General features: G+C 49.5%; 1 protein-coding gene across 1 annotated transcript in view; it reads right to left on the minus strand.

The window, feature by feature from the left end:
- dip2a (disco-interacting protein 2 homolog A) overlaps positions 1-16,369 on the minus strand; it is a 94,386-nt gene that overhangs the window by 7,212 nt on the left and 70,805 nt on the right. The window contains 27 exon segments of the mRNA XM_048239373.1: positions 45-102; positions 319-380; positions 2,307-2,477; positions 2,828-2,996; positions 3,137-3,267; positions 3,792-3,901; positions 5,232-5,343; positions 5,451-5,572; positions 5,804-5,927; positions 6,128-6,208; positions 6,437-6,546; positions 6,925-7,126; positions 7,344-7,458; positions 7,780-7,907; positions 8,033-8,113; positions 8,236-8,372; positions 8,530-8,669; positions 8,892-9,006; positions 10,158-10,277; positions 10,507-10,600; positions 10,856-10,920; positions 11,323-11,425; positions 11,620-11,729; positions 12,042-12,165; positions 13,899-14,009; positions 14,543-14,634; positions 14,757-14,954. Coding sequence (XP_048095330.1) covers positions 45-102; positions 319-380; positions 2,307-2,477; positions 2,828-2,996; positions 3,137-3,267; positions 3,792-3,901; positions 5,232-5,343; positions 5,451-5,572; positions 5,804-5,927; positions 6,128-6,208; positions 6,437-6,546; positions 6,925-7,126; positions 7,344-7,458; positions 7,780-7,907; positions 8,033-8,113; positions 8,236-8,372; positions 8,530-8,669; positions 8,892-9,006; positions 10,158-10,277; positions 10,507-10,600; positions 10,856-10,920; positions 11,323-11,425; positions 11,620-11,729; positions 12,042-12,165; positions 13,899-14,009; positions 14,543-14,634; positions 14,757-14,954 — 3,185 coding nt within the window.

A 16,369-nucleotide genomic window follows, 5' to 3' on the forward strand; every position in this document is an offset into this window, starting at 1 on the left:
GCCCAGTGAGTGGGCTTACTGCAGACATGTGTGAGAGCTCTTACCTTCCCTGACTCCATCAGGGGTAAGCTGTGCGGCGATCCTCTCTCCACCAATCGCACCCTTTCATTTAAACACAAAGACACATAGAAGACTGTGAACTCGCTTCATACACATAATACAACCCCAGTCTTTTTTTGAAAACTTTACTATAATCGCAGTAGGAGGTGTTTTCTCTTTTCACGGTTATTGGAGAAGAATACATTGTAATTTGTGTCCCAGGCCACTGGCATTCTATAGTGTAGACTCTATTGACAAACTCATAGTCAGTGGGTGTACCTGTCGTGACGCAGCGCTCTCATATCCACATAGACGGTGGTAGGGTCGGGTCCAGCTGTGCCCTGTATGAAGAGAGTGGTCACTGTGGTCATTTCTGAGGTGATTCTTGTGCACAGTGTGACAGCCATCCCATAATGCTTATAGTTTCACTTGTGAGGACTCTCAGCTCTGATGGCCTGTTTGCCAAATCCCTTGCCTTTCCCTGAATGTAGAATTTTCCTGACATGCAGCTCTTCACTGATTGAACTAAACTCTAAGAGTGGTGAATGCTAAGGTACTGTAAGGGCTTTTAAGGCACAGGGCTAAACTAGCATCTACACATGGGCTACAGTGTACCAAACGAATGCAATGCAATGGAATTACTGTCACCTGAAGGGTCCCACTCAAAACATAGCCAAGCCACGTTGGCGTTAAAAAAGCACTCCCCCTGCAGGGCATGATGTGAACTGAACACTGCAATCTCATTTGTTTCACACCAGATGTTGGCAAGCCAGGCATACACATGCCCTTACAAGAGCTTCAGAGGGCAAAGACGACTCGGGCATCTTAATACATTTAGTAGACATGAGCACATTGTAGCATGGGCTGTCAATCTACACCTCACAGAGGGCGATGAATGCGAGAGATCGAAGGTGGCCCATGCTGGTGAGGCAAAGTAAAAAAAACAAACAAGCCCCCTTTCCATTAGGAAACCGAGTGTCCAGTGTCACAGACTAGTGATGCAAAAGGCAGTTGCAGCCCTGCTAACGTGCTAAAACAGACTAGCCACAAGCACTCTTCTTCCCACCACCTTGGAGAGAAAGAAGAGCTGGTGGCAGGAATCTACTCAAGCAGCCTACGGGAGCACACACAGCTACTGGAAGCAAACAGCACACTACAGTAGGGCTATTAGGAAGAGCAAAAAATAAATAAAATCACTTGCCAGCCGGAGTATTACAAAATGTAGGTCAACCCAGACACCTTAGAACAGCTACTCTAACAGTGATATGGTTAATGATGCAAGCATGTTGTTAAGGGATCATCAGTAGCTGTAAATTAAGTTCACTTCAGTATGGTTTCAATATGGGACCAGTTCTTTCTCCTTTGACTTCTTGAGAACCCCTACTCTTATGTGTTTTGAATGAGCTCTAAAATAAAGTGTTTGTGTTGCGGGGGAGGTTAAGTGACGAAGGAACCTTGCTGATGCATCGGTTACTAAGAAAGTTAGTCGCTCAATCTCTTTTCTATGAATCTGTCGTGTCCTGTAGTTCACGATTACAAAATAACACTAAGTGGAATGTTCTTCTAAAGGCCATGCATTCACAAAGACACACGCGCGCACACACACACACACACACGAAGCGTCTGCCCCCTTGAGAAGCTCTCTCTAAAAGCCCCAACAACAGGCCGTGCCAGCGCCCCTGATGCCCAGCCAGCTCACAGTTACCTGCTCAGCCAGCTTCCCCAGCCTGTTGGGCTGACCACGGGCCACAGAGAGGGGGACAGGGAGAGAGGAGGAGAGAAGAGGACACACACACACACACACACACACACACACACACACACACACACACACAAACACACACACAGGGCCACACAAGCACCAATGGCAGACATACAGAGAGGGGGAGTGAGTTGTGAGGAGAGAACAGACACACAAAGCCCAGCAAAAAGGAAAACAGTGTAACGAGGACATGGAAAAAGAACGGCACAACAGTTGAGAGACAGCTGCCTTTCCAGTGCCTTACATAAAACCCTAGATAACAGCAGGAAAATCACAAGGATCCATTTTCAAACTTTTATGAGCTGAACGGAATGGGAAATTGGATTCCCCTCCAGATAGTTTAAGGGTATCTTCACACTTCAGCTTGAGTGTGGACTGTAATTTGTTTTGTCGGTTAGTTCGGTTTCCTTAGGTGTAAATCCAGAAAACAAAACTCATTAAACTTGGGGGGGGGGCCTCAGTGCACCTGTCCAGTCTGAGTCTGGTCATCAAATGGGCCCCTCACCTGCAGGCAGATGGCCACGTTGACGCGGCAACCGAAGGTGGTGCTGACGGCGCGGGCGGACAGGCCCAGATCCTTGAAGATCTTGGAGAAGGACTGCGTGAGCGTGATGCGCGGCCTCTCCTCCGCCACCACCATGCAGGTGCGCACGCACGACAGGTTGACGTTCCGCAGCTGAGTGCACCAATCAGGGCAGAGGGAGGGACAAAAGAACAAGACAGAAAAGGACCGTCACACGACAGTATGTCTGCTTCAATCGCCTCACAGATGTTCAAACGCTCCAGAAAAGTTTTGCCAAGCTCCCCTTGGGATAAATAATCACTAATCATTCAATTACTGATTAAGGAGAATCTCAAATATGCACAGGAGATTTATTAAATTCCTAGTGCTATAGGTACGGGATTTAACAAAGCAATAAACAGAATAAGAATAAATGTATGAAGGGAATTGCATGGGTCATCTATTCTATATGTGTGGGAAAAAGTCATAAAGAAATGTACGGTAATGGTGGCTGCTGCACTCACCCGCAGAGCCTCTGTCTGGGAGCCCAGGCCCTTAGTGCACATCTCCATGACTGAGTAGGAGCAGAAAGTAACCCGCACTTTGTACTGGCTGACGGCAGACAGCCACAGAGACACGTTGCTCTCCAGCTCCAGAGGGGGGACCAGAATGGACTGGTGACCAGAGTACACACTGCACACACACACACACACACACACACACACACACACACACACACACAGACACACACACACACAAGTTTAGTTTGGTTCACACACACAAAGACATGCACCTCATCCACAAATAGACCCCCCACCCTGACCGCCACTGACCTGCACAGGCACCAGAGGGCGAAGCCCAAGCCGCAGTAGGGGTCCAGGCAGATGGCGATCTGCCGCGAGGGGTACAGCTCACACTGGAGCTTGATGGACCGGCACAAGGCACTGGTGGCGGCATGGGACATCTGAGATGGACACAACAAAGCAGCTCTTACTACCATGGTAACAGTCACAAACACTGCAGCATCACACTAGTGCAATGGTGACTTCTATCTGACCCTGCATGACCACATGTACAGCTCCACACTGCAGTGCAGGATAAGCTAGGCCCAATGCTTTTAAGTGTTTAAGGCTTAATGTACAGAAAACTGAGCCAAAGTTTTTCAAATACTTAACAGTTCTATTTGGAGTGAGTGCAGATAAGACCTCCCAAGAACTGCTGAATTAGAGCCCAAGCTAGATCTCTGTCTGCCTTTGGTGTTGAGCACATGCTGCTAATCTAGGCTGATTTAAGCCCCTCTCATTAGATAAAATGGGTTTGATCTCCGGAGGTGAGAGAACAGGCAGGGGAGCCCAGCATACGTGCTTTTAGACCTAGAAAACCTCCGGGCAGGGGGGATCAAAAGCCCAGCTTCCTTGTCTCCTGTCCTGTCCTCTCCACTCCTCTCTGGCCTTTGGTGACCGCCTCTCTGCTGCACACTGACAGTACCTTCACGCCTGCTAGGATGCCCGTGGTGGACACGCTGAAGTCCAGATACGCCAGCATCTCTGGGGTGGGGGGTTTGTAGATCTGAGGGGGTTTCTTTCTGGGGAGATCATCTGAAACACACAAGCGTTATGTGGCTGATAAGGCAAAATGTCCATTGATAAATAAATTTGGACAGAAACATGCTGCCAAGAGACGTTGGAACCAAAATTGAAATGAGATTTGTGAACCAAACCTTGTGTGAATAAAATGTGAGAAAGACACCCAAGCACAAGGAATGTTCAAGGAGTTCTTGCCAGTGATATAACTTTGAAGTATATGAAATTGCTATGGTTGAAATATAGTCATATTTTGAAGTGTAAACCTGTGCAAAGTTAATTAATGTTTTGAAATGGAATTTGTTGTATGATGTATAATCATATCGGCAATGGTGCAGGTGACTGTGTAAGGACCAGGTGTAGAACACAATGCTCATGTAACCACACGAGGGTAGCCTGTTTGCAAAGCCTACACTAGACAAACCACAAAAGAACACAGGGTGCTCAGAGATGTCTGAGGGGAACAACACCCAGAAAAGCAAGCGTAAATGTTGCAGACATGAGTAAAGCGTAAATGTTGCAGACATGAGTATCCTGTTTGGGGGGTCGTAGCACGGTAAATCACCGGACTGTCAGAAAACCTGCTCGAACCAGAATTGTGTGAAATGCTCAACGTACCATAGTCAGACTACAGAGTATAAAAAGAGAGAGAAAATAAGTTTGCAGAGTTTTGAGATTTTGGGGACTTTGAGAGTTTAAAGCAGAGCGCTCAGACCTGAAGGGGAGGGGGGGGGGATGTAAGGTCACGCAGGGTTGCTTCTTTATTACCATGGGAAGAACTAAGAAAAACTTTTATTTTTAACTCTTATTTTATTTGGGGTATTTTTATATTTTTGATTGTTGTACTTTTTAGCATGACTTTTTAGTCTTGTATAATAAACTACTTCTAGTAAGGAGTTAAAATTATTTTTATTGTCCGGACGCTCTCTAAGTGGAAAAATGTTCCTGCCGGTGCCTGTGGAATGACCCAACTCTTTCTTGTGGACTTAAAATCTCTGTGGAATCTCTGTGGAATAGTTGTGATTCTCGTGTGTTGAAGTTGCAGAGTTCCACTCCCAGAAAAGGGAGCTGTTACTACACTGATGAAAGGCGTTGGCATTGATGTGACATGTTGGCTGAGGTGTTACAGGTATAATTGTTTTAATTGTTAAGAGAGGGGTATGATATGTAGAATATGTTTAGGGTAAGGAGGTGTTCATTTTGACGTCTGAGTATCCCATAACCTGTTGGTGGATGCTAATGCGGAAACGTTACACCATGACAAGGAAAACAAAACTGAGGGTGGTTAGAGCTAGACTGCCTGTGGACTATAGCTACTGCGACAGGAGAGAATTATAAGCAGTACCTGTGTCCAGCACCATGGGCCAGGACTTCACGTCCACTGCCGCCGCAGCCTCTTTGGATCTCAGCAGCTTCATTATTGCTTGCGTGGTCAGAATGCAGACCGACTTGCTGACCTGTCAATCAAAGGCAGATCCATAAGTGACAAGCAAGGTCACACTGAGTTGTAGAGTGGCGTTGACTGGTTGTTGGTGAGTGAAAGGGGTTTGGGGTTGTAGTTTACCTCCACTATCATCTTGACCGTGGGGAGAGTGGTGGCCAGGTTCTGGGGGTGGGGGGGTCGGACTGTGACAGGCACACAGCCTGCATACAGGCACCCGTAGAAGGTGGCGATCAGGTCAATGCCTGCAAAGGAATAACGGACGCCACACAAAGTGGGTCATTCGGTTAATCTGACTGCAGTACATGTAAAGATAACAGGAAAGGCTGGTCCAATAGTGTAAGTAGATATGTACAGTATCGGTCTCAATACATGCACAGGAACTCTAGACAACATCGGAGATTAAAGAGGGTCCACTAGAACTAGACGAGCAGGCGTTGGTGTGATGATGGAGGAGTGGGGTCGGCTGGCCTCACCTGGGGGGTAGACCAGCGCCACATGGTCCCCGGTGTTCAGTCTGCCCTTCTCCATCAGCGCCACGGCAACGCGCTCTGCCCGCTTGTGCAGCTGCAGACAGGAGGCTGTGCTGGCAACTGTGCCCTGTTCACACACACACACACACACACACACACACACACACACACACACACACAAATAAATAAATACTTCAATATTTTCAGACAATAAAACTCTTGGCAGGCTACTTCTCTTCAAAGCCATTCAAACACTAAGAAATCGCCTCACATTTCTGCACTAAAGACAGGGCCACTACCTCAACTGAACACAAGATGACGCCTTACCTTTGCATTCAGCAGTATGAACAGGGGATGGTCAGGAGTGGCCTGGGCCCTCCACTGCAGCACATCCTGCATATACAAGAACTGCAGCGGAGAGAGGAGGAGGGGAGAGAACTTAGAACACAAAGAGACACATCAACGGGCAACTGTACTTAACTATGTTTTAGCCAGTAGTGATGAGCCCAGATGGAAGATGAGAGATGGTTGGATGGAGGTTAGGGGGTGTTAAATGGGAGGCCTTACCTGAGCATGGCCTCGGTGGCCATGTGTGTGTGTAGGGGTGGGGTGGGATGGGGTGGGATGGAGATGTACCTTACGTGCCTGGTCATTGTCCTCCAGCTGAGCCACGTCTCTGCCACAGGCCTGAGCGATGCGCTTCCCTGCCACTAGGTTCCCCACAATCATGGAGGCCGGACCCACCTCTGCGCAACATAGCCGAACGGTCAGGGATACACTCACACATGCATGCACACACACACACACATCGCGCACGCACACGCACACACGCACGCACGCACACACACACACACACACACACACACACACCTGACCTAAAGTTTAAAAGGACTTTCAGGTAACAGTGCCTAGTATAAATACTTACGGAGACTTCATACAGTACAACCATTCTGTGAATTCTGTTACAGAGTGACACACACACACACACACACACACACACACACACACACACACACACACACACACACACACACACACACACACACACACACACACACACACACACACACACAGGACATGCCAGTATGTGAAGTTAGTAGGCATGCACTTTCACACACCTGTACCTGGCTGCTTCTGCCGAGGCTTGGGCAGATTGGTGACGCAGGTGTGCGGACACATGAGCACGTTGCAGGGGTGCAGCGCGCCCTCCAGGAACCGCTGCTTGGTCTCCGAGATGTGGATGCCTCCCAAGGGGGCCTTGGGCAGCGTGTTGGCAGGCACCAGCGCCAGGCAGTACACCCCAACCTGGTGGATGCTGTCTATGGCCTACAGCAGACAAAGAGAGAGAGAGAGAGAGAGAGAGAGAGAGAGAGAGAGAGAGAATGCATTTGACATGCATTTGAGTGATTGCATGTGTGTGCATTGAGCAGGTCTTGACCTTCTGAATGCGTGTGTCTTGAGGAACTTATGCAGGCATTCAGTATGGGTGTTAGATGTGTGTGTGTGTGTGTGTGTGTGTGTGTGTGTATGTGTGTGTGTGTACCTGCAGCACGCGGCTCATCCACTGGAAGCTGTCCTCTTCTGATGCGTCTGGACGCTGCTCTGCCACCACCACAATGCGTTCATCATGCAGCACCGAGACGGAGAACACAGCGATTCTACACACACACACACACACACACACACACACACACACACACACACACACACACAACCATTATGAAATATGATGTAGGACCTCATTCTCACACACACACATAACCATTATGAAATATGATGTAGGACCTCATCCTCACACACACACACACACACATACACAAAGAAACACATCCACACATACACAAACTATTCAAGACTGACTCAGATGTACAGTGCTGGTCTAAGACTTTTATGCAAACACAATTACTTACTCACACACACACTTACTTACTGATGACACACACACACACACACACACACAGGTAAAGGTCCTTACTCACCTTCCTCTGTATACAAACTTCATAGGCTCCACCGCTAATGCTGTGGCAACCACGTCATCTGCATTGTGCCTCCGCCCGCTGACTACCATCAGGCCGTCCATCTTACCCACCACAAACACCAGGTTGTCCTGGCAACACAAGAAAACAAAGAGAACTCACTCAGCATTCTCACCACACGTGCTGTCTGATTTGGACAGGCCGCTATAGCTGATGCACAGAAGCAGTGTGACCCAGCGGTCCACTAGAGCCTCACCGGCCCCACAAAGCCCAGCAGAGAGGTCCGTGTGAAGGGCCGGTCAGTGATGGGGACCCCCGACGCGGTCACTGGGATGGTCTGAAAGACATGAGGAGAACTCGTTACAAATAAAACCTCTCCTCTTCCCTCACTCTCCCTCCCTCTCTCCCATTCAAACACATGTACAGTAAGGATGTCCTGCACTGACCACCCTCGCTCACCTCAAAGACGTTTTTGGTCATGCCAGGAAGGCCATAATAGGAGATGCTGGTGGTGCTGGAGCTGACACAGATCTCGCCCACCTCGTCCGTCTGGCACAGGTAAGGAGTGCCCTCCACCCGCACCACACACACCAGGGCTGTGGGCACACATGCCACATTAGCGGCATTCTCACACTCAACGATCAGACTTACACAAAACATGAGCAAGACACAACTAATGTGAGGGAACTTGAGGGGGACAGTTGGTGTGTGGTGTTCCTTGAGTAGCTCGGTCAGGGTCGGAGGTGCGCTCACCTCCGGGCATGATCTGGCCCACGTCCTGCACGGTGAGGACCGACAGCTTCTCCTCCGTGTCTACGCGGATCACGCTGTGGCTCAGACCGCTCATGGACAGCACCGCCTTCCCCGGGGGAGGGATGCCCGTCTCTGGAGGCCTGGACACACACACACACACACACACACACACAGGATGAAAAAGCTAGTCCAAAACAGTAGTCTAAAAAAATCTAAAAATAATCTAAATCTAATCTAAAAAAAGTTTAAACAGGCTGTGGCACTAATAATCTGCCTTGTGTCGTGTAGTTGAGGGTTGAGTAGAGGCCTGAGTAGGTGGAAAGGTTTCATGTGAGTGTGTGGCTGTAGTTGCGGTGCTAGACCTGCGGATGGCGACAGTCATGGCCTCAGAAGAGCAGGCGCACGGGCAGATCACCTCAGGCCTCAAACCACGGGCCTGGAACACGTTCAGGAAGGCGTCACATGACGAGATCGACCCTGGGTACACACGCACGCACATACACACACACACACACACACACACACAAACACAAATATACAACAGTTGGATCATCACTCCTGGTTTGTTTCCAGTTCGACTGTACTGTATTAGCCAGGAGTGTCTCTGAGGCACCTGAGAGCCCCAGAGAGAGTGGTGTGTGTGAGAGAGAGAGAGTGTGTGTGTGTGTGTGTGAAAGAGCGGTGTGTGTGAAAGAGAGAGAGCGGTGTGTGTGTGAGAGAGAGCGGTGTGTGTGTGAGAGAGGTGTGTGTGTTAGAGAGAGTGTGTGTGTGTGAGAGAGAGCGGTGTGTGAGAGAGAGAGAGAGGTGTGTGAGAGAGAGAGAGTGGTGTGTGTGAGAGAGAGGTGTGTGAGAGAGCGGTGTGTGTTAGAGAGCGTGTGTGTGAGAGAGAGCGGTGTGTGTGTGTGAGAGAGAGAACGGTGTGTGTGAGAGAGAGAGTGGTGTGTGAGAAAGAGAGAGAGCGGTGTGTGACAGAGAGCGGTGTGTGTGTGTGAGAGAGAGTGGGTGTGTGTGAGAGAGAGAGAGAGTGTGTGAGAGAGAGTGGTGTGTGAGAGAGTGGTGTGTGTGAGAGAGCGGTGTGTGTGTGTGTGAGAGAGAGAGCGGTGTGTGTGAGAGAGAGTGGAGGTGTGTGAGAGAGTGGTGTGTGTGTTAGAGAGCGGTGTGTGAGAGAGAGAGTGTGTGTGTGTGAGAGAGGTGTGTGTGAGAGAGTGGTGGTGTGTGTGAGAGAGTGGTGTGTGTTAGAGTGTGTGTGTGTTAGAGAGAGTGGTGTGTGTGAGAGAGTGGTGTGTGTTAGAGAGAGGGTGGTGTGTGGGAGAGAGCAGTGTGTGTGAGAGAGAGGTGTGTGTGTGAGAGAGTGTGTGTGAGAGAGAGAGAGTGATGTGTGTGTGTGAGAGAGAGGTGTGTGTGTGAGAGAGGTGTGTGTGTGTGAGAGAGTGGTGTGTGTGTGAGAGAGAGCGATGTGTGTGTGTGAGAGAGCGGTGTGTGTGTGAGAGAGAGCGACGTGTGTGTGTGAGAGAGCGTGTGTGTGTGAGAGAGAGCGATGTGTGTGTGTGTGAGAGAGTGGTGTGTGTGTGTGAGAGAGCTGTGTGTGTGTGAGAGAGCGGTGTGGGGTTCTGATGTGCTGAACTCACAGGGGTTGGCTCCATCTGCCACGATCAGCATCCGTAAGGAGCTCAGGCTGATGTCACGCTGGTCCCTCTGGGCCAGCAGTGACCAGTGCATGTCTCTGGACTTTACCACCGCTACCCTCGCTGCTCACACACACAGACACAGAGAGCCAAAGGTTATTACAGAATGACTTAAGCATGTCAATTTCACTTCAAAATCAACAGTGACACAATCTACTGTTCCCTCTTAAGATATGTATTCATGAATACGATCATTTTACACCAGTGCCACATATCTAATGGCCCTTGAGTGTGTGGCCTTAAATAAGTGTCTGACCCATGACTTCCACTGGGGCCGTAGAGGGGGGCTCACCTTTGTAGGTATGCACTTTCTGGATCCAGGAGAGGGGGTTGACTTTCATCAGGGAGTAGGGGATACTGATCACGTGCATCCGGTTCATAACACTCTATCACACACACACACACAATGTAAGTAAGGACAACAGATACACATGGGGGTGTTGTTAGTATGTCAACTGCTGTGAAGGAGCAATGGCAGGTCATTCACTATGTTAACAGTTATGTCTATGCCTGACATCACAGCCTCTAGTATAGCCCAAGACCAGCTACAGTATGTGCCTATATGTTTATTTGTGTGTGTGTGTATGTCTGTGAGTGAATGAGACACAATTAGTCTGTCACTAAAGATGATGTTATCTTACCGTAAGTACGCCATGCCACAGTCCTGCATCCCTCTTGAAGTCAAGGACGTTTGTTATGGTTTCACCTGGACACAGGACCAGTAATATGTTTAGAAATGATGTGAGGCCCAGAAGAGCTGCACTGTTTAACAGCTTCAGCCACTACTTCAGTAGACATTCAAATGACCTTATAAGCATCAAAGCATTTTATAGCTCTGTTCATTTTCCCCGCTGCTCAGCGCAGGCAGTTACCCGAGCAACTATAAAAACCTCAGGTAGAACCAGATCCCCTGCACCGATAAGTGTGGTTACTATGGCACCTGCGGAGGAAACTGCTCAGTGGGGACTCTGAGAGCAGTTGATTTGGGTGTAACTGGGGCAGGTGCGATCCGCTCCGCACATCGACCGCCTCCCCTGAGGCTCACTAACTCACTCGCTCGCCCGTCTAGTCCCCCCCGCCCCCGGGGGCGACAGCCGCACTCACTCACCCTCTGAGTAGCCGCAGGCTTGTGTAAGTGCGTGGCAGTGAGCCAGCATGGCGGCGTGGGAGACAGTGATGCCCATGGTGCTCCCCTCCTTGCTGGTTTTGTACTTCAGAGAGAAACAGAGCACAAACAACACCATCAGGATTCACACTGTTTACAGTAGCACGCCTGCTACAGCTCTACTGCTTTGCTAAAGGATGCTGGCGATGCAAATGAGGCTCGCTTAATGCTGATGAATGGCTTAATTAGTGTCACGTTTTGGGGTGCGGTGTGATTGTGGGAAAATGCCTGGGTGCTTACTTCTATGTAAGCGATCTCGTTGCTGGCGTCCCTTATGGGCAGGTACCAGTCCTTTGGGGGCTTCACCACGTGTTTGCCATCTGTCACGAACCACAGAAGTCGTGGCCACCCTGTTGGTACACATAAACACACACACATTTTATATACTTTATGTGATTCCACTTTACAAGTCAAGTTACATTAGGAATCAAATCTTCTGAATAATCCAGTAGATTAAAGCAGTTCAGCGATCCATCATGAGTTTAGATAGGTATAGGAAGCATCGTCTCTTCCAAATAAACATGCTTCCTATAATTGCTGATATGGAACAGTACTTCACACACACACACACACACACACACACACACACACACACACACACACACACACACACACACACACACATTATCACACACACACACACACACAAGCGGTGAGTGTACCTTTGAAGGTCACGACCTCTCCCGTCTGTGCTTTAGGAAGTCCTTTCTGGCAGGCGTCTGTGGTCAGTGCCAGGGTCACACCACAGCTACCCAACAGGAAGCCGATCTGTTGGCTTCCTGCATCCTGGTGGACAAGAGACAGACATTTGTAAACGTTTCATACCTGCCTTGCCCTGAACACCAAACAAAAGGAAAAGAACTGGCCCAGAGGGGCATCGTCTATCCACTGAGGCAATGCGAGACACTTTCATAATCTGATGACCTAACGTACAAATAAGAGTGGGGCTGGTGCATTAATCACCCACTACTGATCCCACAGCCTCCTAAAAAAATACCACTAAAGCATAATCCCACAGAGCGCCTCTCTCAGACATCTAACACACTGCGACACTCCAGCCCTCCTGGTGTCTCATTTGTCAAGCGTGCAGTTGTTCAGGCTATGTCAGAGCCCATTCCTTTCAATTAGAAATGGGTGGCGCAGTGCTGCTATTGATTTCATAGGGGATGTCAAAGTCATTTTCGCCTCCAAACAGCCCTGACTTGAAGAAACGGCTTCAAGATGTGGGGAAAGGGGAGTGCGAGCTGAAATAAGAGACTTCGGGCAGTATCAGCCACAGACCACGCTAATATTTCATTTCATGAAAGTGAGTGTTTCACCTTTAAAGATGAATCTAATTTATCTCCATCTCGCCAAATAACCCATTTACCGCTGCAGCTGAGGACGCTTATTAAAATGCTGGCTGCACAGTGCAGGGGAGCTGAGACTAATGTCCCCAGTGTATGAGTGTGCATGTGCGTGTGTGTATGAGAGAGAGAGAGAGAGAGAGAGAGAAAGAGAGAGAACCTTGATAAAAGTGTGTGGGTCCACGTGAAAAAAAACTTACATCTGTACTTTCATGAATGTGTGTGTGTGTGTGTGTGTGTGTGTGTGTGTGTGTGTGTGTGTGTGTGTGTGTGTGTGTGTGTGTGTGTGAGAGAGAGAGAGAAAGAGAGAGAACCTTGATAAAAGTGGGTGGGTCCACGTGCAAAAAAAATTACATCTGTACTTTCATGAATGTGTGTGTGTGTGTGTGTGTGTGTGTGTGTGAGTGTGTGTGTGTGCATGCATGGTAAGGGATGGTGTTGGTGCCCACAAGTAAGCACAGATCTGTCCAAGTGCATTTGTGTGCGTGCACAATAGTGTATGTGAGTATGCTCCATCTGTGCAATTGGGTACATGTGTGTACCAGGGAGTCCCAGGTGGGGTAGAAATGGGGGTTATCCTCAGATGTCCCATTATCCACCCCCCCCACCCCACCCCCGTTCCTCCTCCACCTCAGGTCTGAGACTGGAGCTGGGGGCCGTGGGGGAGGCACTAGCGCCCTATTGCAGCTTTTTTTTTTATCCTTTCCAAAGGTAATTAAGATGAGGCAGGGTCAGAGTGGAGCTTCATCTGATACAGCGCCTCATAATGATGACAGGCTGCTCAGATCTGCCCACCACACACACCCCCACCCCCTGACCGGCTTAGCTGGACCGGTGCGCTCAGATGGGGCTCAGATCATCAGTCTGAGCAGCTGAGCCTGGCCCTTCTCATCTATATTCTAAACAGCGCGCTGGCCAAGCCGAGGGTCCGGAGAGTGGCAACGGGAGCGTCCTTCCACCGCCAGCAGGACCGGCCAATGAGAGGCGAGAAGCAGTAGAGCCCTTGCTGTTGCGTCGGGGTGTTACATAAAGACGTGGCAAACTCAAACAGGGGTGAGGAAAGGACAAAAGCAATGGTGAACAACGGGCGCAGTGCCTCCGTTCTTGCCCAGCAGGGGGCCTCGGCGAGCCACGCGATAAGTAGCAAGCAGGGTCGCCTCTCCCAGTCCGTACCTTCCTGGTGAGGGGCACCTCGATGGGCACGGGCACCAGCTCTGCCAGGAGACAGCCGTAGAAGGCCACCATGAACATGACGGGGTCGTTGTTGGGAAAGACCAGCGCCACCTAGAGGACAGAAAAACAAAGAGCACAGGGCAAGGTAGGGTTATGGTCAGGGGCATGGGTCAGCATGGGTCAGCAACTCCTCCAGACAGCCTCCTGAAGAGGTAGAGCAGAGGCAGTGGCCACCATATGTTATATGTAGATGTGGTGTGGACACAGATTATGAGCCAATGGGATAGTGCAGAGCCACAGAGGACAACACATGAGAGCAGGGGAAGGGGAAGGAACAGCAGGAACAGCAGACTGAACAGAACGGGGGAGAGAGAAGAACAGAACGGGGGAGAGAGAAGAACAGAACGGGGGAGAGAGAACAGAACGGGGGAGAGAGAAGAATAAGAGAGAGAGAGTGATGGACAGAGAAGAAAGAGAGTGAGAGTGATGGACAGAGAAGAAAGAGAGTGTGGGTGGAGAATAAGAGGCAAGTACGGTAGATATCAAAGAGAAAACAACAACAACGGAGAAAGAGAGCGAGAGATCAAGATGAACACGTGGGCAGAAATGGAGCATAATTAGCTAGCTATCTCGCTAGCGCTCACCCTGTCTCCAGGTCGTAGCAGTGGCTCGTTCCTGGTGCTCAGCTTGTTCATTAGGGTGTAAGCCAGCTTCTGACTCCTGGTCCATAGCTTCCCTGTGGTCAAACACACACAGAGCGTGTAAAACATAATAGGAGTCTGTGTTCATGTTTTGGGCGAACAAGTAGCGCACACACACACACACACACACACACACACACGAGCTTTGGAACCGCACCGTATGTGAGCGTGTAGACTGGCTTGCCGGCGTTGTCCAGGCCGGTTAGACAAGGGCTCTTGGGGTGCGTGGTACCCCAGCGCTGGAGGGAGGCCAGCAGGGACGGGGGCCAGTTGGAGACCACCCCCTGAGACTCACCCTCCAGAGGGCTCATCTGCATCCCCTCTGGTTTAGGCTGGTTGGGGTCCGGGTGTTGAACTGCAAAACAGGACAGTCTTCTGTTACGACTTGAGATGTAACAGTGTGAAAATTCAAAAAGTCATTATCAAAGTCAAAGTGAACTTTATTGATATACTGGTATTGATTCATTGTATGCAACTTTTTGCTTGGTTTGTAAACCATTTGCTTACCCCTTCCTATGTCTGCGTCATCCATGTGACCATACGTAACCATCTAACACTGAGATTACATTATATAATGTGCATTATGGCATAACGCTAACCAGAAATTAAAACAATAGTAATTTGTGTCAGGAATTTGACCTACCCTTAAACTACCCTTGAACTGGTAACCATTACATCCCTTTCTTAAACTCTGATGCAGTGATGCAAGTGAAGATGACACTGGCAAAACTTTAAGGCTGTTATCTTGATTCACAAAGTCCTCTTTGTCCCTTTGGGGTAATGCATATTGTATGGGCACAAAACTGAAACCATGAAACAATGAAAGAAGAGCAGAGGAACAGAGAGGGTGAAGGATGAAAAGAGAGAAGAGATGAGGGGAGAGAGGGATGTGCTGTCAGCTGAGTGAGCACACTGAGGCCCAAAGGCTGCGCTGCTATATTCTTTGTGAGCCACAGTGACAGGTAAAACCCCTCTCTCACTCTCACTCTCTCTCTCTCTCTCACTCTCACACTCTCTCTCTGGAGTCACTCCAGTGTGACTGAGCCTGTCGTCCCATCAAAGCTCAGCCCAACGCCCCCCCCCCACCACAAAACTGAACTCCAACCAAACTTACCACAAAAACAGCTCCCATCAACCCTTTAGAAACCCCAGCACCTGTGTGTGGTGTGACGCAGGTGTCTGTGTATGTGCTGTACTGTGTTGGGTGGATGTATGCTGGTGTGGCTGAACCGTTACTGCAGGTTTCATAATATTTGCTCAGTGGGTCTCCTGCCCACACCCACAGGACAGCCGTTGGGCTGACAGAGGAAATGGTGGAGCTGGATGGTGGCGTATTATGTGGTTGAGGGTGTGTGTGTGTGTGTGTGTGTGTGTGTGTGTGTGTGTGTGTGTGTGTGTGTGTGTGTGTGTGTGTGTGTGATCTGCAGTAAAAGCAGCACACCCTGCCTCTGCTTCCTGGGCCCTCCCAAAGCACACCTGGTGGTCTCTGAACCCCCGGAGCCAAAACAACCCAGCGCCTCCTCCTCTAATGCCACAGCAAACTACAGTTCTACAGCACTCTCACAGCGCCTGGGCTTTGTCATTTTCAGATTTCAGATATGGTGTGGGGAGCAGAGAAGGTAGAGATTACAGTCTATGTGTGTGTGTGTGTTTGTGTTTGAGTGTCTGTTTGTGTGAGCATGGGTGTGTGTGCATGTGTGTGTGTGTGTGTGTGTGTGTGTGTGTGTGTATGTGTGGGGAGTGGGGGGTTGGGGTGTCATGGTGTCCCTG

Source organism: Alosa alosa, chromosome 3 (assembly GCF_017589495.1).
Source record: "Alosa alosa isolate M-15738 ecotype Scorff River chromosome 3, AALO_Geno_1.1, whole genome shotgun sequence".
NCBI lineage: Eukaryota > Metazoa > Chordata > Actinopteri > Clupeiformes > Clupeidae > Alosa > Alosa alosa.